The sequence below is a fragment of the Salmo salar genome, chromosome 14, assembly GCF_965601325.2.
Source record: "Salmo salar chromosome 14, fSalSal1, whole genome shotgun sequence".
Lineage (NCBI taxonomy): Eukaryota > Metazoa > Chordata > Actinopteri > Salmoniformes > Salmonidae > Salmo > Salmo salar.
This window is the reverse complement of record NC_138304.1, coordinates 6,391,388-6,404,830: the sequence shown is the minus strand read 5'-3', so window position 1 is coordinate 6,404,830 and position 13,443 is coordinate 6,391,388. Positions and strand designations below refer to the sequence as shown.

The 13,443-nt window shown below is 40.6% G+C and overlaps 1 protein-coding gene across 1 annotated transcript in view; it reads right to left on the bottom strand.

The window, feature by feature from the left end:
* Positions 1-1,150: 1,150 nt before the first annotated feature.
* The window catches only part of LOC106568665 (anion exchange protein 2), a 61,338-nt gene continuing 49,045 nt past the window's right edge, over positions 1,151-13,443 (bottom strand). The window contains exons 21-23 of the mRNA XM_014139180.3: positions 4,995-5,164; positions 4,480-4,653; positions 1,151-4,271 (exon numbers count right to left, since the gene is read on the bottom strand). Coding sequence (XP_013994655.2) covers positions 4,194-4,271; positions 4,480-4,653; positions 4,995-5,164 — 422 coding nt within the window. The 3' untranslated portion in view covers positions 1,151-4,193. The remainder of the gene's footprint in view (positions 4,272-4,479; positions 4,654-4,994; positions 5,165-13,443) is intronic.

Here is a 13,443-nt window from a genome sequence, read left to right as displayed (position 1 = left end):
CAGCAGCTTAATAGTTAGCACGCGGTTTTGCCCCGTTCTGCTGTGTACCGGAGTCCTCCTTAGGACTAGCTGGCTAAACTAGAACACAGTGTCCTTCACTCCTGCCATTGTTAACAGAACTGCGGGAAAACAGTGCCCGACCAGCGGGGGGGAAGGACACTGTCTACCGGTCGCCCAAGCCTCCCACTAACACTACAGGAGGGAGGCTGGGGCGACACCGTGTGCTAACATGCGAGTTCGCTAGCTAGCACACTGTCGGGCACAGATTTCTCTGGTACACAGCAGGCGGGAGCGAAGGACACTGCCTACTGGTTGTCCCCACTAGCATAGTATAGCAGGCGGGATGCTTGGGTGACACCGTGTACTACCTAGCTTGATAGTAAACGACACTGTGTGCTAGCTAGGTTGCTAGTTGACTAGCTAGCACACAGTGTCGTCCCAGCCTCCCACCTGTTGTGTACCGGAGTCCTCCTTAGGACTAGCTGGCTAAGCGTTAACAGAACTGCGGGAAAACAGTTCCCGACAAGCGGGACTGTCTACCATTGTACAGCTAGCTATGGATAAGAGCAAGGCAGATTGTCTATTTTAACATCTTGCAATGTATTGTCACTACTCCCACCGAAGGTGGCGCCCCCTCCTGCTCGGGTGGCGCTCGGCGGTCGTCGTCACCGGCCTACTAGCTGCCACTGATTCCTTTTTTGTTTCCCCCTTTCTGTTATTGTTTGCACCTGTCCGTAGTTGGGTTGATTAGCGGGGCTATATGAGCTAGCTGTTTCTCTGTTGTTTGCTTGTGTACACGCTGATTGTGTTTTTGCGCTAGTGCATGGTTTTTGCGCCGACTGTGTTTGCCCCTGTCTTTGGGGCACTTTGTTTTGTGTGCGCTCTCATCGCCATTTGGCTCATTAAAAGCCACTGCCCTGTATCGCTGCTTCCTGCGTTTGATTCCTCTCCCGCTACGCCCGAGCATTACATGTATCTAAAACCAAAGCACTTGAACCATGATTGTTTCCTAAGAAAATATATGGATATATTTGTATGTAATATATTTTCTTTCTTCTTTATTTCTCACTCATGCTATACTATTTGCAGTTAATTATCCCAAAGCAATGTTGCAAAGCTAGCATCCAGAAATATACTAAAATATTTGTGGTATCTTATGTTCTCTCACATTGTATTTTGAGTGGAAAGATGATATGACCTGGTGAACTTGACAAAGCACACAAATTGAAAACTAACAACAGCAAGCAAATCTGCAAAGGAGGCCATTTGGACCACATGATGACAACATACACATACATGGCAGCTACTGCTCTTCCTTTGCAGTGATTGAATGAGACACAGTCTTCCTACTACACACTTTTGAAATACTTGCAAATGACTCAAATTTTTCAGTGTTTAACTTTGTGGTAGAAAGTAAACAGAATCTCAATAACTTGTATTATGACTGTGTATGTTACAACACATTCATTGACATTTTAAGATGGAAACAGCTGTTATTAATGGACTATCCTCATTGGCTTTATAGACATGATTAGCTACTGGGGCCCAACAAGATGTGCATACTTAGAAATACCTTAATTTGTATTGAATAGAATGTCTCCTACTTTTGTTTACTGTACATTAAAGCTGACATACTGTACATACTGTTGTTCAGACAGTTAAACCAAGACTATACAACTAGGAGTGCACAACAGTGAAAATCAAGTAAATTGTGGTATGTAGTGTATTCATGTATGATAGACTATGTAGGTAATGGGACCAAACATATTTAACATATTTGGAGAAGCACAATGGCGAGATCTAAGCAGCAAGTAATCGGTAGAAAGCGACTTACAGTGTGTGCTCTTCAAATAATATAATGTGGTTTGTCAGTCCCACAGGATAGGATTTTTTTTTTTTTAAATTGTTGGCACATTTACTTTCTTAGGCACAGATTGCCAAATGAATTAATGAAGGCTTCCCCTGTCTATCATCCCAAATATACACAATGGGGTACTGTAGTGCTACTTTATTTCTAGGGTTGTATTCATTCAATTGCAAATAATGAATCAATTTGAATAAGGGCTGCTTTTAAACAACAGTGTCAAATCTGGTTACCACCTACACGTACAAAACGATCAGCTACCCAGAGGTGGGTCCATATACTGTATAAAACATTCCAATTCCAAATGACTTTAGTCCAGTACAATATGTCTAACTTGTATTGTACCTCAAATTGCTTAAATTCAAGAGTGGCAAATAGCTTTTGACTGTGATAGTTGAGAAGACTAAACTGCTTGGAGTAACCCTAGATTGTAAACTGTCATGGTCAAAACATATTGATGCAGTAGTAGCTAAGATGGGGAGAAGTCTGTCTATAATAAAGCGATGCTCTGTCTTCTTAACAACACTATCAACAAGGCAGGTCCTACAGGCCCTAATTTTGTCGCACCTTGACTACTGTTCAGTCATGTGGTCAGGTGCTACAGAAGGAAAATTTGCCACAACTTAGGAAAATTGCAACTGGCTCAGAACAGGGCAGCACGGCGGACCCTTGGATGTACACAGAGAGCTAATATTAATAATATGCAGGTCAATCTCCCCTGGCTGAAAGTGGAGAAGAGCTGGACTTCATCACTACTTTTATTTATGAGAGGTATTGACATGTTGAATGCACCGAGCTGTCTGTTTCAACTACTGACACACAGCTCGGACACCCATGCGTACCCCACAAGACATGACACAAGAGGTCTCTTCACAGTCCCCAAGTCCAGAACAGACTATGGGAGGCACACAGTACAACAGAGAGCTGTGACTACATGGAACTCTATTCCACATCAAGTAATTGACGCAAGCAGTAAAATTAGGTTTAAAAAACAGACAAAAAAACACCTTATGGAACAGCAGGGACTGTGAAGCAAAACAAACATTGGCACAGACACACACACACACACGATAATATACGCACTATACATACACATGGATTTAGTATTATAGATATGTGGTAGTGGTGGAGAAGTGGCATGAGGGCACACAGTGTGTTTTGAATTCTGTGAATGTATTGTAATATTTTTACATTGTATAAACTGCCTTTATTTTGCTGGATCCCAGGAAGAGTAGCTGCTGCTTTGGAAGCAGCTAATGGGGATCCATAATAAATACAAATACCATTCAAACCGTATTATACATAAAGTTATAATGGTGTCACAGTCACATGCTATTTGCCGAAAGAGAGTTGGACAGGCCCCAAAAACACACACTGCAAATGATTGGTTGATTGCTCTACAATGCAAAGCTTTTCTACTCTTGTATTTAAGCAATTTGAGGTACAGTACAAGTTAAACATATTGTATTGGACTAAAGGCAATTGGAATGGGCACAGAAACCATCCTCATTGAAAACAACAATTAACTGAACGTGGCCTAGTTGCCCTTTTGATGGGGGACCATTAGATTTATCAAGTTTTTGTTGCTTTTACTTCTGTGAGTGTGCATTATAGTAAGTGCTTCTCAGTGAAGCTACAAAATTAATTAAATGAATTTGCCATACTGGAGGGCCATGTAAAATCATGTCAATTGAGAACCATGTAGTGTACATTTTACCCACTCTTGAATGAAAAATGTACCATAGTAATAATAAATATGTAACATTCAAAAGACTACTGCAATGATACGCCTAATCGTGGGAACTAGACTGAATGGTAAATGTTTGTCTATGACTATGTTGTATATATTTATCAGTACAATGTGATAAGATGTATACTACATCTGTACTGATCCTATCGTAATAAAGTGCTTCTTCTTAGGTCATGACCTCAGAGGATGTAGTTTCTGCTAAAAGCACTTTGAGCAGAAGGTGGAGACTTGGAATTGGGTTCTAGTCTTTGACACATAGCAATTCAAACTCCCACCTGACATTAAAACACACCCCAAAGATACCTAAAAACAGGAATTGACATTGTAACTCAAATTATTTCGAAGGACAAATCCACCTTCCAAAAAGCAATGTAGTGAAAATAGACAAAAAACATTATTTGGGAGTTGGGATCCTAAAAAACTTTCAAGACAATTAAATATAAATTGAGTAAAACATTTCAAACCATCAGTGGTGCGTTATAAAATATCAGGTGAACAAACAAAGGATTTGGTGGGTTTGGAGCAACTTCCTGGAGTATACTGTAGGGCTAAGGTGTATATTGGTTGGCAGAATGTCCATCACGTTGGCACCATCTCTGTGTACTCATCCTGGCCCTCCCTCTCATCAAACTTAGGTTCTGCGTCATCTGCATCCAACTAAGACACAAAGAGAGAGCAGGAGTAGAAGTCAAGGGTCAAGGTTATTGCCAGGGTTCAGCTGCATAGGATACCAGACTTTCCCACAGCTTATTTCCCAGACAAAGGCCCCCGAAGCAACATCCCACTGTAAACTAAAACCAATAAAACTCCAACTCCTTTAGGCGGTGGTAACAGTGCTAGACGGTGTGTGTGTGGTTAGACTTACACACTGCATCTCGCGAGTGGTGAAGATGCGGGGCAATAGGAACCATTTGATGGGCACGGTGAGGATGAGGACGAAGGGGAAGGCCAGCGAAGCCACGGTGGACATGACTGTCCACAGCGCCGCCAGACACACCAGCTGGATCCCCGTGAACAGATGCATGCGCAGGGTCCTCACCTGGAACACACACATATTAGAGTAGCAGTTCTAGTCAGAGTCAATAGTTGGCTTTCAAAGCCCTTCAGATCCTAAGGACACTTTTACAAGATAGAACCAGTGTTGTTATAAAGTTTTGATCAGCTACTCGGCAGCACAGGATTTTCAGGTGGGGTTGGGGTTTGGGTAGTACTGACATTGTGGACGTATGTGTGGTCGAGGTTTGGGCAATACACTGACCTTGCAGACATAGGTGTGGTAGGGATTCAAGCAGTGCTGACCTTGCAGCCCTAGGTATGGTTGGGATTTGGGCGGTACTGACCTTGCAAACATGGATGTTCTTGTGGTTTAGTGGTACTGACCTTCCGGACATAAGTGTGGTCAGGATGATACTTGGGAGGCATCAAAAGCAGCAGCATGCGCTCGGTGAGCTGGATACCGTTGAGGGACATGACGCCCATGTAGAGGAAGATCCCAAAGAGCACAGCGATGGGGATCTGACGCAGGAGATCTCCGATCACAATGGACAAACCTAGCCAGGGGAACAGACGTGAGAAGAACATTTTTCCTAGGAAATGAACACACCATTTATTTGAAGCATGTGTCTGGATCTCAAAAAAAAATTACATTTTAAAAAATGACATGAAAAAAACCCGTCGTTTTCCAAGATGTATAAACATGTGAACAAATCACTTGTGAAAAATAAAAACAATTGTTGTTGACATTTTCATATTTTCAGACAAGTGAAGTTTCACAAGTACATTTTTTAATTTAAATTTATTTTTTTGCCTGTAGAATTTTCACAACTTCAAGTTACATCTGGTTTCCCATCCATGAACTGGCTAGAACCAACCCTGCTTATCTTCAGAGACAAACCAGCAGTGGGGTGCAGAGTGCTCTGTTGCTTGAATGAATGTGCCAAATCTTGCAACTAGAAAAAGGCCATAACATAAACAAAGATTGCAGAGAAGAGGGAGACATTTTGTTTAGTCATGTTATCATAAAAAATATTTCAGTGCAAACATTTTTTTGCATACATTTACAATTCATTTGTTCTCGCATTGCAAAAATAATTTCCTTGCAATATTTTGTTTTGCTGTCAATACTTTTGGGTATATGTTTTGCTTTCAATATTGTTTGCAATACTAAGAATTTGGTTCTCGACATCAGAAGTTTTGCTTAATATTAATGGCAGAAAAGCATCTCACTCACTAGAGGATGGCACCATATAATAACAATATGACTCTATTTAAGGTGTTTAGAGTTTAGTGGCAATCCTTAATTGAAACTTTAACAAAGTGTTCTCCTTGCCCAGTGGTGACCCGTCATTCATGGCAGGTGGGGTAGAGACCTGTTTTTTGTTGTTGTCTGTTATATTGGCATTAATACGTGTCACATATCACTTGGCAACAATGTAAAAAAAAAATGGAGTTAATAAAGTCGCATACAAACATGGTCTCTTTTTCACTTTCTTGAGTAAGGCAGCTCCAAAATGCAGGTGTTTCAGGCTAGCTCAGTGCTATCTGTGGTGGTGGGGCAGCCAGTTGAAAATACAGAGCGTAGGGGTTGGTAATGTTCTCTAGTTGCACCATGATTGGCTCAGTTTCCTGTCACTTATGGGGACACTAAGTCACCGCAAAATCTACAGGGAAAGCTTGAAAATTCAACCCCCTTGGGTGCTGCCATAAAGTTACATTAGAAGTGCCCATCTAAGAAGGCTCATGGTCATTGGACACGGATAAAATTATGTCAAATCACATTATATCTACCATAGCTTTGATTGGACTGATCATGTCAACATCATACTTTCAAAATCTTAGCTAGCAGTCATCATCATGAATCAAGTCGACAATCTACTGGCAAATCCTTTTCAATCCTTTTCAAGAAATTATAGATAAACGTATCAGCGCTCATCAGCCATTGGGCATAAACATTACACAACATTACACAAGTTGGAAATCGTAAATTCAACAATGAGTGGTTTGGAAGGAATTAGTGGCTAACGGCAAGCGTTGGAAAGCAATCACTAGCCTGCTATTCAGTGGAGAGGGTGTGTAGTCCAAGTCTGGTATTATGACTTGCTCTTTTGGGTGAGGTGTAGTCCAAGTCTGGTATTATGACTTGCTCTTTTGGGTGAGGATCATAGGCACCAGACCCCCCCTCCCACCACAGTTTTATGACATCGTAAATAACTGCAGGAACTCTCTCTCTCTCACACACAATGAAAGGGAAGTTAAAAATCCCTTCTTTACAACAGAGAGAAATTTTGTAGTACTGTGACATCCAAGATTGGATAATGAAACAATATTTCTGTAATCCAAGCAGTTGGAAGTGTCCGTGGGTACTTAAAGAACAATCATGTCAAATTCATTACTAATTGGTGATGTAACTAAGAACAGTAGAACAACATAACTGTATCTTTGAATGTTTATATTTTCCAGTGATCAGATTCACATCTAGATGTTGTGGAACTTATATGATTAAATATGAAACTATTTGTGAGAAGATGTAATGTGATGTTAGCCTTCTAAATGAGAGAATTGTTTTTCATATGAAGTCTTAACAAGTCAGTGACCACACCCACGTGAGCACAAACATGTCGGCATCATGGAACGCCCCTTTTTCCAGAGTGCATAAAAGGACCAGTGACAAAATGTACATTAGACCAGAGAACGTGAGGACGAGCCCCTTGGGTGCTGAAATGGTGAATTGCTGAAATGGTTAAGAAATTCAAATCTCTAGAGATCAGTACATTGCCGGGTTGCTATGGGCGTGTAAAATGGTTCTAGCTCTACATTAGACAGCGTGAGCTGGAAGGTACAAAATGGTTAGACACTCTGAAATTTTCAACAGAGAAGAAGAAAATCTCTATAGACCAGTCAGCGTGAAGCAGTGGCTACATGGATGAGAAATGGTTTAAAACTAGAGACCAAGCAGGGGGACGGTGTGAACCACACGTCATGAATGGTTAGACTCTACAAGACCAGTACATGGACAGCGTGACAGAGCTACAACTACGAAAGACTTTGATCTCTGGTGAACAAACCAGAGACTTTGTCGAATTACTCCCCAGACGGACTGGCGATTTCAACAGAGACACCAAAGACATACTCACGTCAATATGTACATTGCAATTCTTTCGAATGAGCGGCCGTTCATGTGCAAAGTATTTGCATTTCCATGAGCATAGTTCTCAGCTGTATGTACGTTAGCGAAGTCCTTTGTCTTTTTCTCCCGCTCTTTATTACATGCCCCTCCCTTTCCCTCTCTTTTGAATCCCCCATTTTGTGTAACAAGCCGTCATATCGGTCATATCGGTTTAGTCCACTAGGGACTTTTCATTGCATTATGTAGTAATCAATGTCTCAGCTATTCTGTTTGTGTGTTTATGTAATTCTGTGTGATTATTTAGTTAGTAAATAAATAATGAAGACAATTTGTATATCGCTGATTCATCATTTATTCTAGGGTTTGTGCAGATATCCAAAGATTTTGCGACATTCAGAATGAGACTGAAGGTAAATTCATTAATGACTGATTGATGGCTGAAATCTTTATATCTTTATATCTTTAAGAGTTAATTCGGAAAACGGTAATTCGTTAAATCAACTTTTTCCGTGGTGCCCAAGATTGCTAATGAGTTAATTGTTACAGGATTAATTTAATCATCGTAATAATTAAACATAGTTAATTTATTTGATAAAGAAATTGTCATCACATTAAGGATAGTAAAGACACAACACTGGGTTTAAGGGTCTCTTTTCCAAGCTTAAAAAGGATAAACATTCACATACAACACCATCGGCCTGAAAGGTTTTATACATTGGCCATGCTGTCAATCCAGCATGATTTCTGCCGTGTTCAAAAGAACTGGAAACTCGGAACTAGGAAATCTCAGACTTCAGTGAGAAAAATGAGCTCCGACTGGGAAAACACATTTTGAACGGTCATCCAACTCGGAATTCCAAGTCGGGAACTCTGGCCTCTTTCTAGAGCTCTGACCTGAAGATCACTGACGTCATGATTCAACCTTGTTTTTTTCAGAATTCCCAGTTGTCTTGAAAGCACCATCAATCCAGAGAATGCCAGACTTTGATGACAAAGTTTGATGACAAAATTTGCCAACAAGAAGGACCGCCACGTCACCTTCCTGTTCAAGTGAGCACAGAACAGCAAGGTGAGTCCAAAAATGTATGCTGCTGCATAAATTATGTAATATGCTAGGGAGATATGTATACTGTAGCTAAGAAAGTAATGCTAAGTGTATGTTGTGTAGCAAGCTGTTAGTAGCCCATGTGCCTCACCCTAATAATTTGGTCCCTTTCCCCCTCATAACTTAGCCTACTATTCTGACTTGGTGGTGCACATGTAGCCTATAGCCTGTGTGATGGAACATTTTATGTTGGTGCTTTTCTAATAACCAATTTCTGTGTTCATGCAAGTGACTGATTGAACAAGTCCTCACTATCAGTATCTGCAATTTGACACTACTCGCATAACCTTGTTTTGAGAAAGTGATATCTCAGTTTCAAAGTTTCAGCTTAGAGAGAAGAAGCCTCGTGAGGTATTGGTCTGTCACATGCATGACCCAGTATTGGTCGGTCACATGAATAAAGAAAACGTTAATGATCAATTAATTATGAATGATGAATAAGCTAAATCATTCAAATATAACTTGTCTATATATATATATATATATATATATGAGAACTAACGGGACTGCCCCGGGTGAAGGTCCTGATCGACATGTATACTTGGTGCATTGAGTTGGTTGGAACCTCTCCAGCTCACTGATAATAAAGAATGATTCATTTAAGATTGACTTTGAGTGTCCCTGTGTAGAGTGTCCCTGTTTTAGAAAATGTCATCATCAAATATTGTAAGAGCTTCCATTGTCTGCTTATATGCCCCTGTTATTTATCCTACAGGTCTGACTTGGTGAACAGGGAGAATAATGTAAGAACGGCCCATGTTCTGAATTCTGTCGCTGTACATTTCAAAAGTGTTGAACAAATAGTTAAATTGACTACGCCTGTCTTAGCTCGCTAATTAACGTCTTAATCTAAATTATGGATAGCCTCTTATCCGCTCATCGTTCCTTTATGCTGTCGTGTCTCTAGTATGATTAAATGAGATGACATGCTATTTTCAAATCGGTTACCTAACATTTCATTATTTGATTAAATGAATCAGGCAATAACTAGCTCATTAGGAATCCGGGGCACCACAGAAGCATTAGTTTATATAGAGCGGCTATCTCCCGAATCCACTCTTAAAAATCTGAAGATCTTTTATATCAATAGCTGTCACGTCCTGACCAGTAATAGGGGTTATTTGTTATTGTAGTTTGGTCAGGACGTGGCAGGGGGTGTTTGTTTCATGTGGTTTGGGCTATGTATTTAGGTAGAGGGGTATTTGTTTTATATGGTTCGGGGTGTGTGTATGTAGAGGGGTGTTGGATTTATGTGTTCCGGGGTTTTTGGTTTATGTTCTTGTTTTGTATTCTAGGGTTTCTATGTTGTGTATTTCTTTGTTGGCCTGGTGTGGCTCTCAATCAGGAACAGCTGTACATCGTTGTTTCTGATTGAGAGCCATACTTAGGGAGCCTGTTTTCCACCTGTCCCTTTGTGGGAGATTGTTTTTGCACTGCTTTTTGTTTAGCCTGCAAAACTGTTGAACTGTCGTGTTTTTTCGTGTTCTCTTTAATAAATAATAATGATGAGCACGCAACCCGCTGCATCTTGGTCCACTTTACCATACGACAACCGTGACAATAGCAGTCAATCATTAATTATTCTTTACCTTCTATTAGTCTCATCTGAACGTCGTAATATTCTTGGTATCTGCACAAACCCAAGTGTAAATTATGAATCAGGAATATACAAACTGGCTTAATTCATTAATTACTAAGTAAATAATCACAGAAATACATCACAAACAAACAGTAGATATTGGTTACTAACAATGGTAGAAAAGTCCCTAGTGGGCTAAGCCAATATGACGGCTTGGTAGACAAAGGGAAGGGTGTGGGACTGAGAAAGACTGGGAAAGACAAATGGATTCATTACACACAGTCTATAATTATATTAATTGAAATGCTAATCGTTTGTACATGAACGGCCGCTCATTCGAGAGTAATTGCAAAGTATATGCAGTTGAAGTCGGAAGTTTACATACACCTTAGCCAAATACATTTAAACTCAGTTTTTCACACTTCCTGACATTTAATCCTAGTACAAAATTCCCTGTCTTAGGTCAGTTAGGATCACCACTTCATTTTAAGAGTGTGAAATGTCAGAATAATAGTAGAGAGAATGATTTATTTCAGCTTTTATTTCTTTCATCACATTCCCAGTGGGTCAGAAGTTTACATACACTCAATTAGTATTTGGTAGCATTGCCATTAAATTGTTTAACTTAGGTCAAACTTTTCGGGAGCCTTCCACAAGCTTCCCACAATAAATTGGGTGAATTTTGGCCTATTCCTCCTGACAGAGCTGGTGTAACTGAGTCAGGTTTGTAGGCCTCCTTGCACGCACACGCTTTTTCAGTTCTACCCACAAATCTTCTATTGGATTGAGGTCAGGGCTTGGTGATGGCCACTCCAATACCTTGACTTTGTTGTCCTTAAGCCATTTTGCCACAACTTTGGATGTATGCTTGGGGTCATTGTCTATTTGGGAGACCCATTTGCGACCAAGCTTTAACTTCCTGACTGATGTCTTGAGATGTTGCTTCAATATATCCACATAATTTTCCTGCCTCATGATGCCATCTATTTTGTGAAGTGCACCAGTCCCTCCTGCAGCAAAGCCCCCCCACAGCATGATGCTACCACCCCCGTGCTTCACGGTTAGGATGGTGTTCTTTGGCTTGCAATCCTCCCCCTTCTTCCTCCAAACATAACGATGGTCATTATGGCCAAACAGTTCTATTTTTTGTTTCATCAGACCAGAGGAGCATTTCTCCAAAAAGTACAATCTTTGTCCCCATGTGCAGTTGCAAACCGTAGTCTGGCTTTTATATGGCGGTTTTGGAGCAGTGGCTTCTTTCTTGCTGAGCGGCCTTTCAGGTTATGTCGATGTAGGACTCGTTTTACAGTGGATATAGATACTTTTGTACCCGTTTCCTCCAGCATCTTCACAAGGTCCTTTGCTGTTGTTCTGGGATGGATTTGCACTTTTCGCACCAAAGTACGTTCATCTCTGGGAGACAGAACGCGTCTCCTTCCTGAGCGGTATGACGGCTGCGTGGTCCCATGGTGTTTATACTTGCGTACTATTGTTTGTACAGATGAACGTCGTACCTTCAGGCATTTGGAAATTGCTCCCAAGAATGAACCAGACTTGTGGAGGTCTACAATTTTTTTCTGAGGTCTTGGCTGATTTCTTTTGATTTTCCCATGATATCAAGTAAAGAGGCACTGAGTTTGAAGGTAGGCCTTGAAATACACCCACAGGTACACCTCCAATTGACTCAAATTATGTCAATTAGCCTATCAGAAGCTTCTAAAGCCATGACATTATTTTCTGGAATTTTCCAAGCTTTTTAAAGGCACAGTCAACTAAGTGTATGTAAACTTCTGACCCACTGGAATTGTGATACAGTGAGTTATAAGTGAAATAATCTGTCTGTAAACAATTGTTGGAAAAATGACTTGTGTCATGCACAAAGTAAATGTCCTAACCGACTTGCCAAAACTATAGTTTGTTAATAAGAAATTTGTGGAGTGGTTGAAAAACGAGTTAATGACTCCAACCTAAATGTATGTAAACTTCCAACTTCAACTGTATATTTACGCCCGTATGTCGTTGTTCTCTGTTGGAATCCTCGATCGTCCTGTAGGTGGTTAGAATGGATACTTCAGAGCGGAATAGAATGTCTGTATTCTCGTCCTAGGTTTACATAATTTCTAGCTGCAGACTAGTAATTTGTGTCTAAGATTTACTCTTCTTCTGTAGAGATTGATAGTCTCAGAGTTTAACCATTTCCAGCCGTGTAGCCAATGCTCCACGTGGTATAGTCTTGTCCTTTGGTAGAGTTGTAGTTTAAACCACTTCACACACCAGCATCACCCGGCATGTTTTGGTCTTAGAAATTCAACCGTTTGCAACCTTAGCTTACATCAGGGTTTACGTGGTCTGGTGTGAATTTCATCAGGAGTGGGTTTTCTACGTTTCAGTAGGAAAGGGACGGTTCCATGATGCCTAATGTGATGTCTGGGCTCACGGGGGTGTGGCCACTGACTAGTTAATCTTTATATGAAAATCCATACTCTCATTTAGAAGGTTAATATCACATTACATCTTTTCACAAATAGTTTCATATTTAATCACATATGTTTCACAATATTTAGATGTAAATCTGACAGCTGGGAAATTTACACTTTAAGAGACTGTTATGTGTGTTTCTCATCTTTCATGAGATCACCAAATGAACTCAACATAGCTATCCCTTAAGTGTTCACGGATCATTCCCACATTCTCAAAACTAGAACGAATGTTTAATTCTCCCATTTTGGGGATTTAGGAGTTTGGCTAAGTGAAGTCCTTCGTTCTCTCTCTCTGAATACTGCATGGTAGGTTCTACCCTGTATTTATGACCTGGGGTGCTAAACCTGGTTAAGGAGAGAGAGTGAGGGGGGGAGAAGCCACGATCTACACCCAGAAAGGGCCACGTCATGACAGTGTTGTAGTTTGTACATCTAATTGTCAGTTATGCTTGTTGAAAAGGCAATAAATGAGATTGCTGATAGCCAGGTGTAGCTGTGGTAAGGATTCACTTCATAGTGCTAAAAAGAAAGCTCTGCTG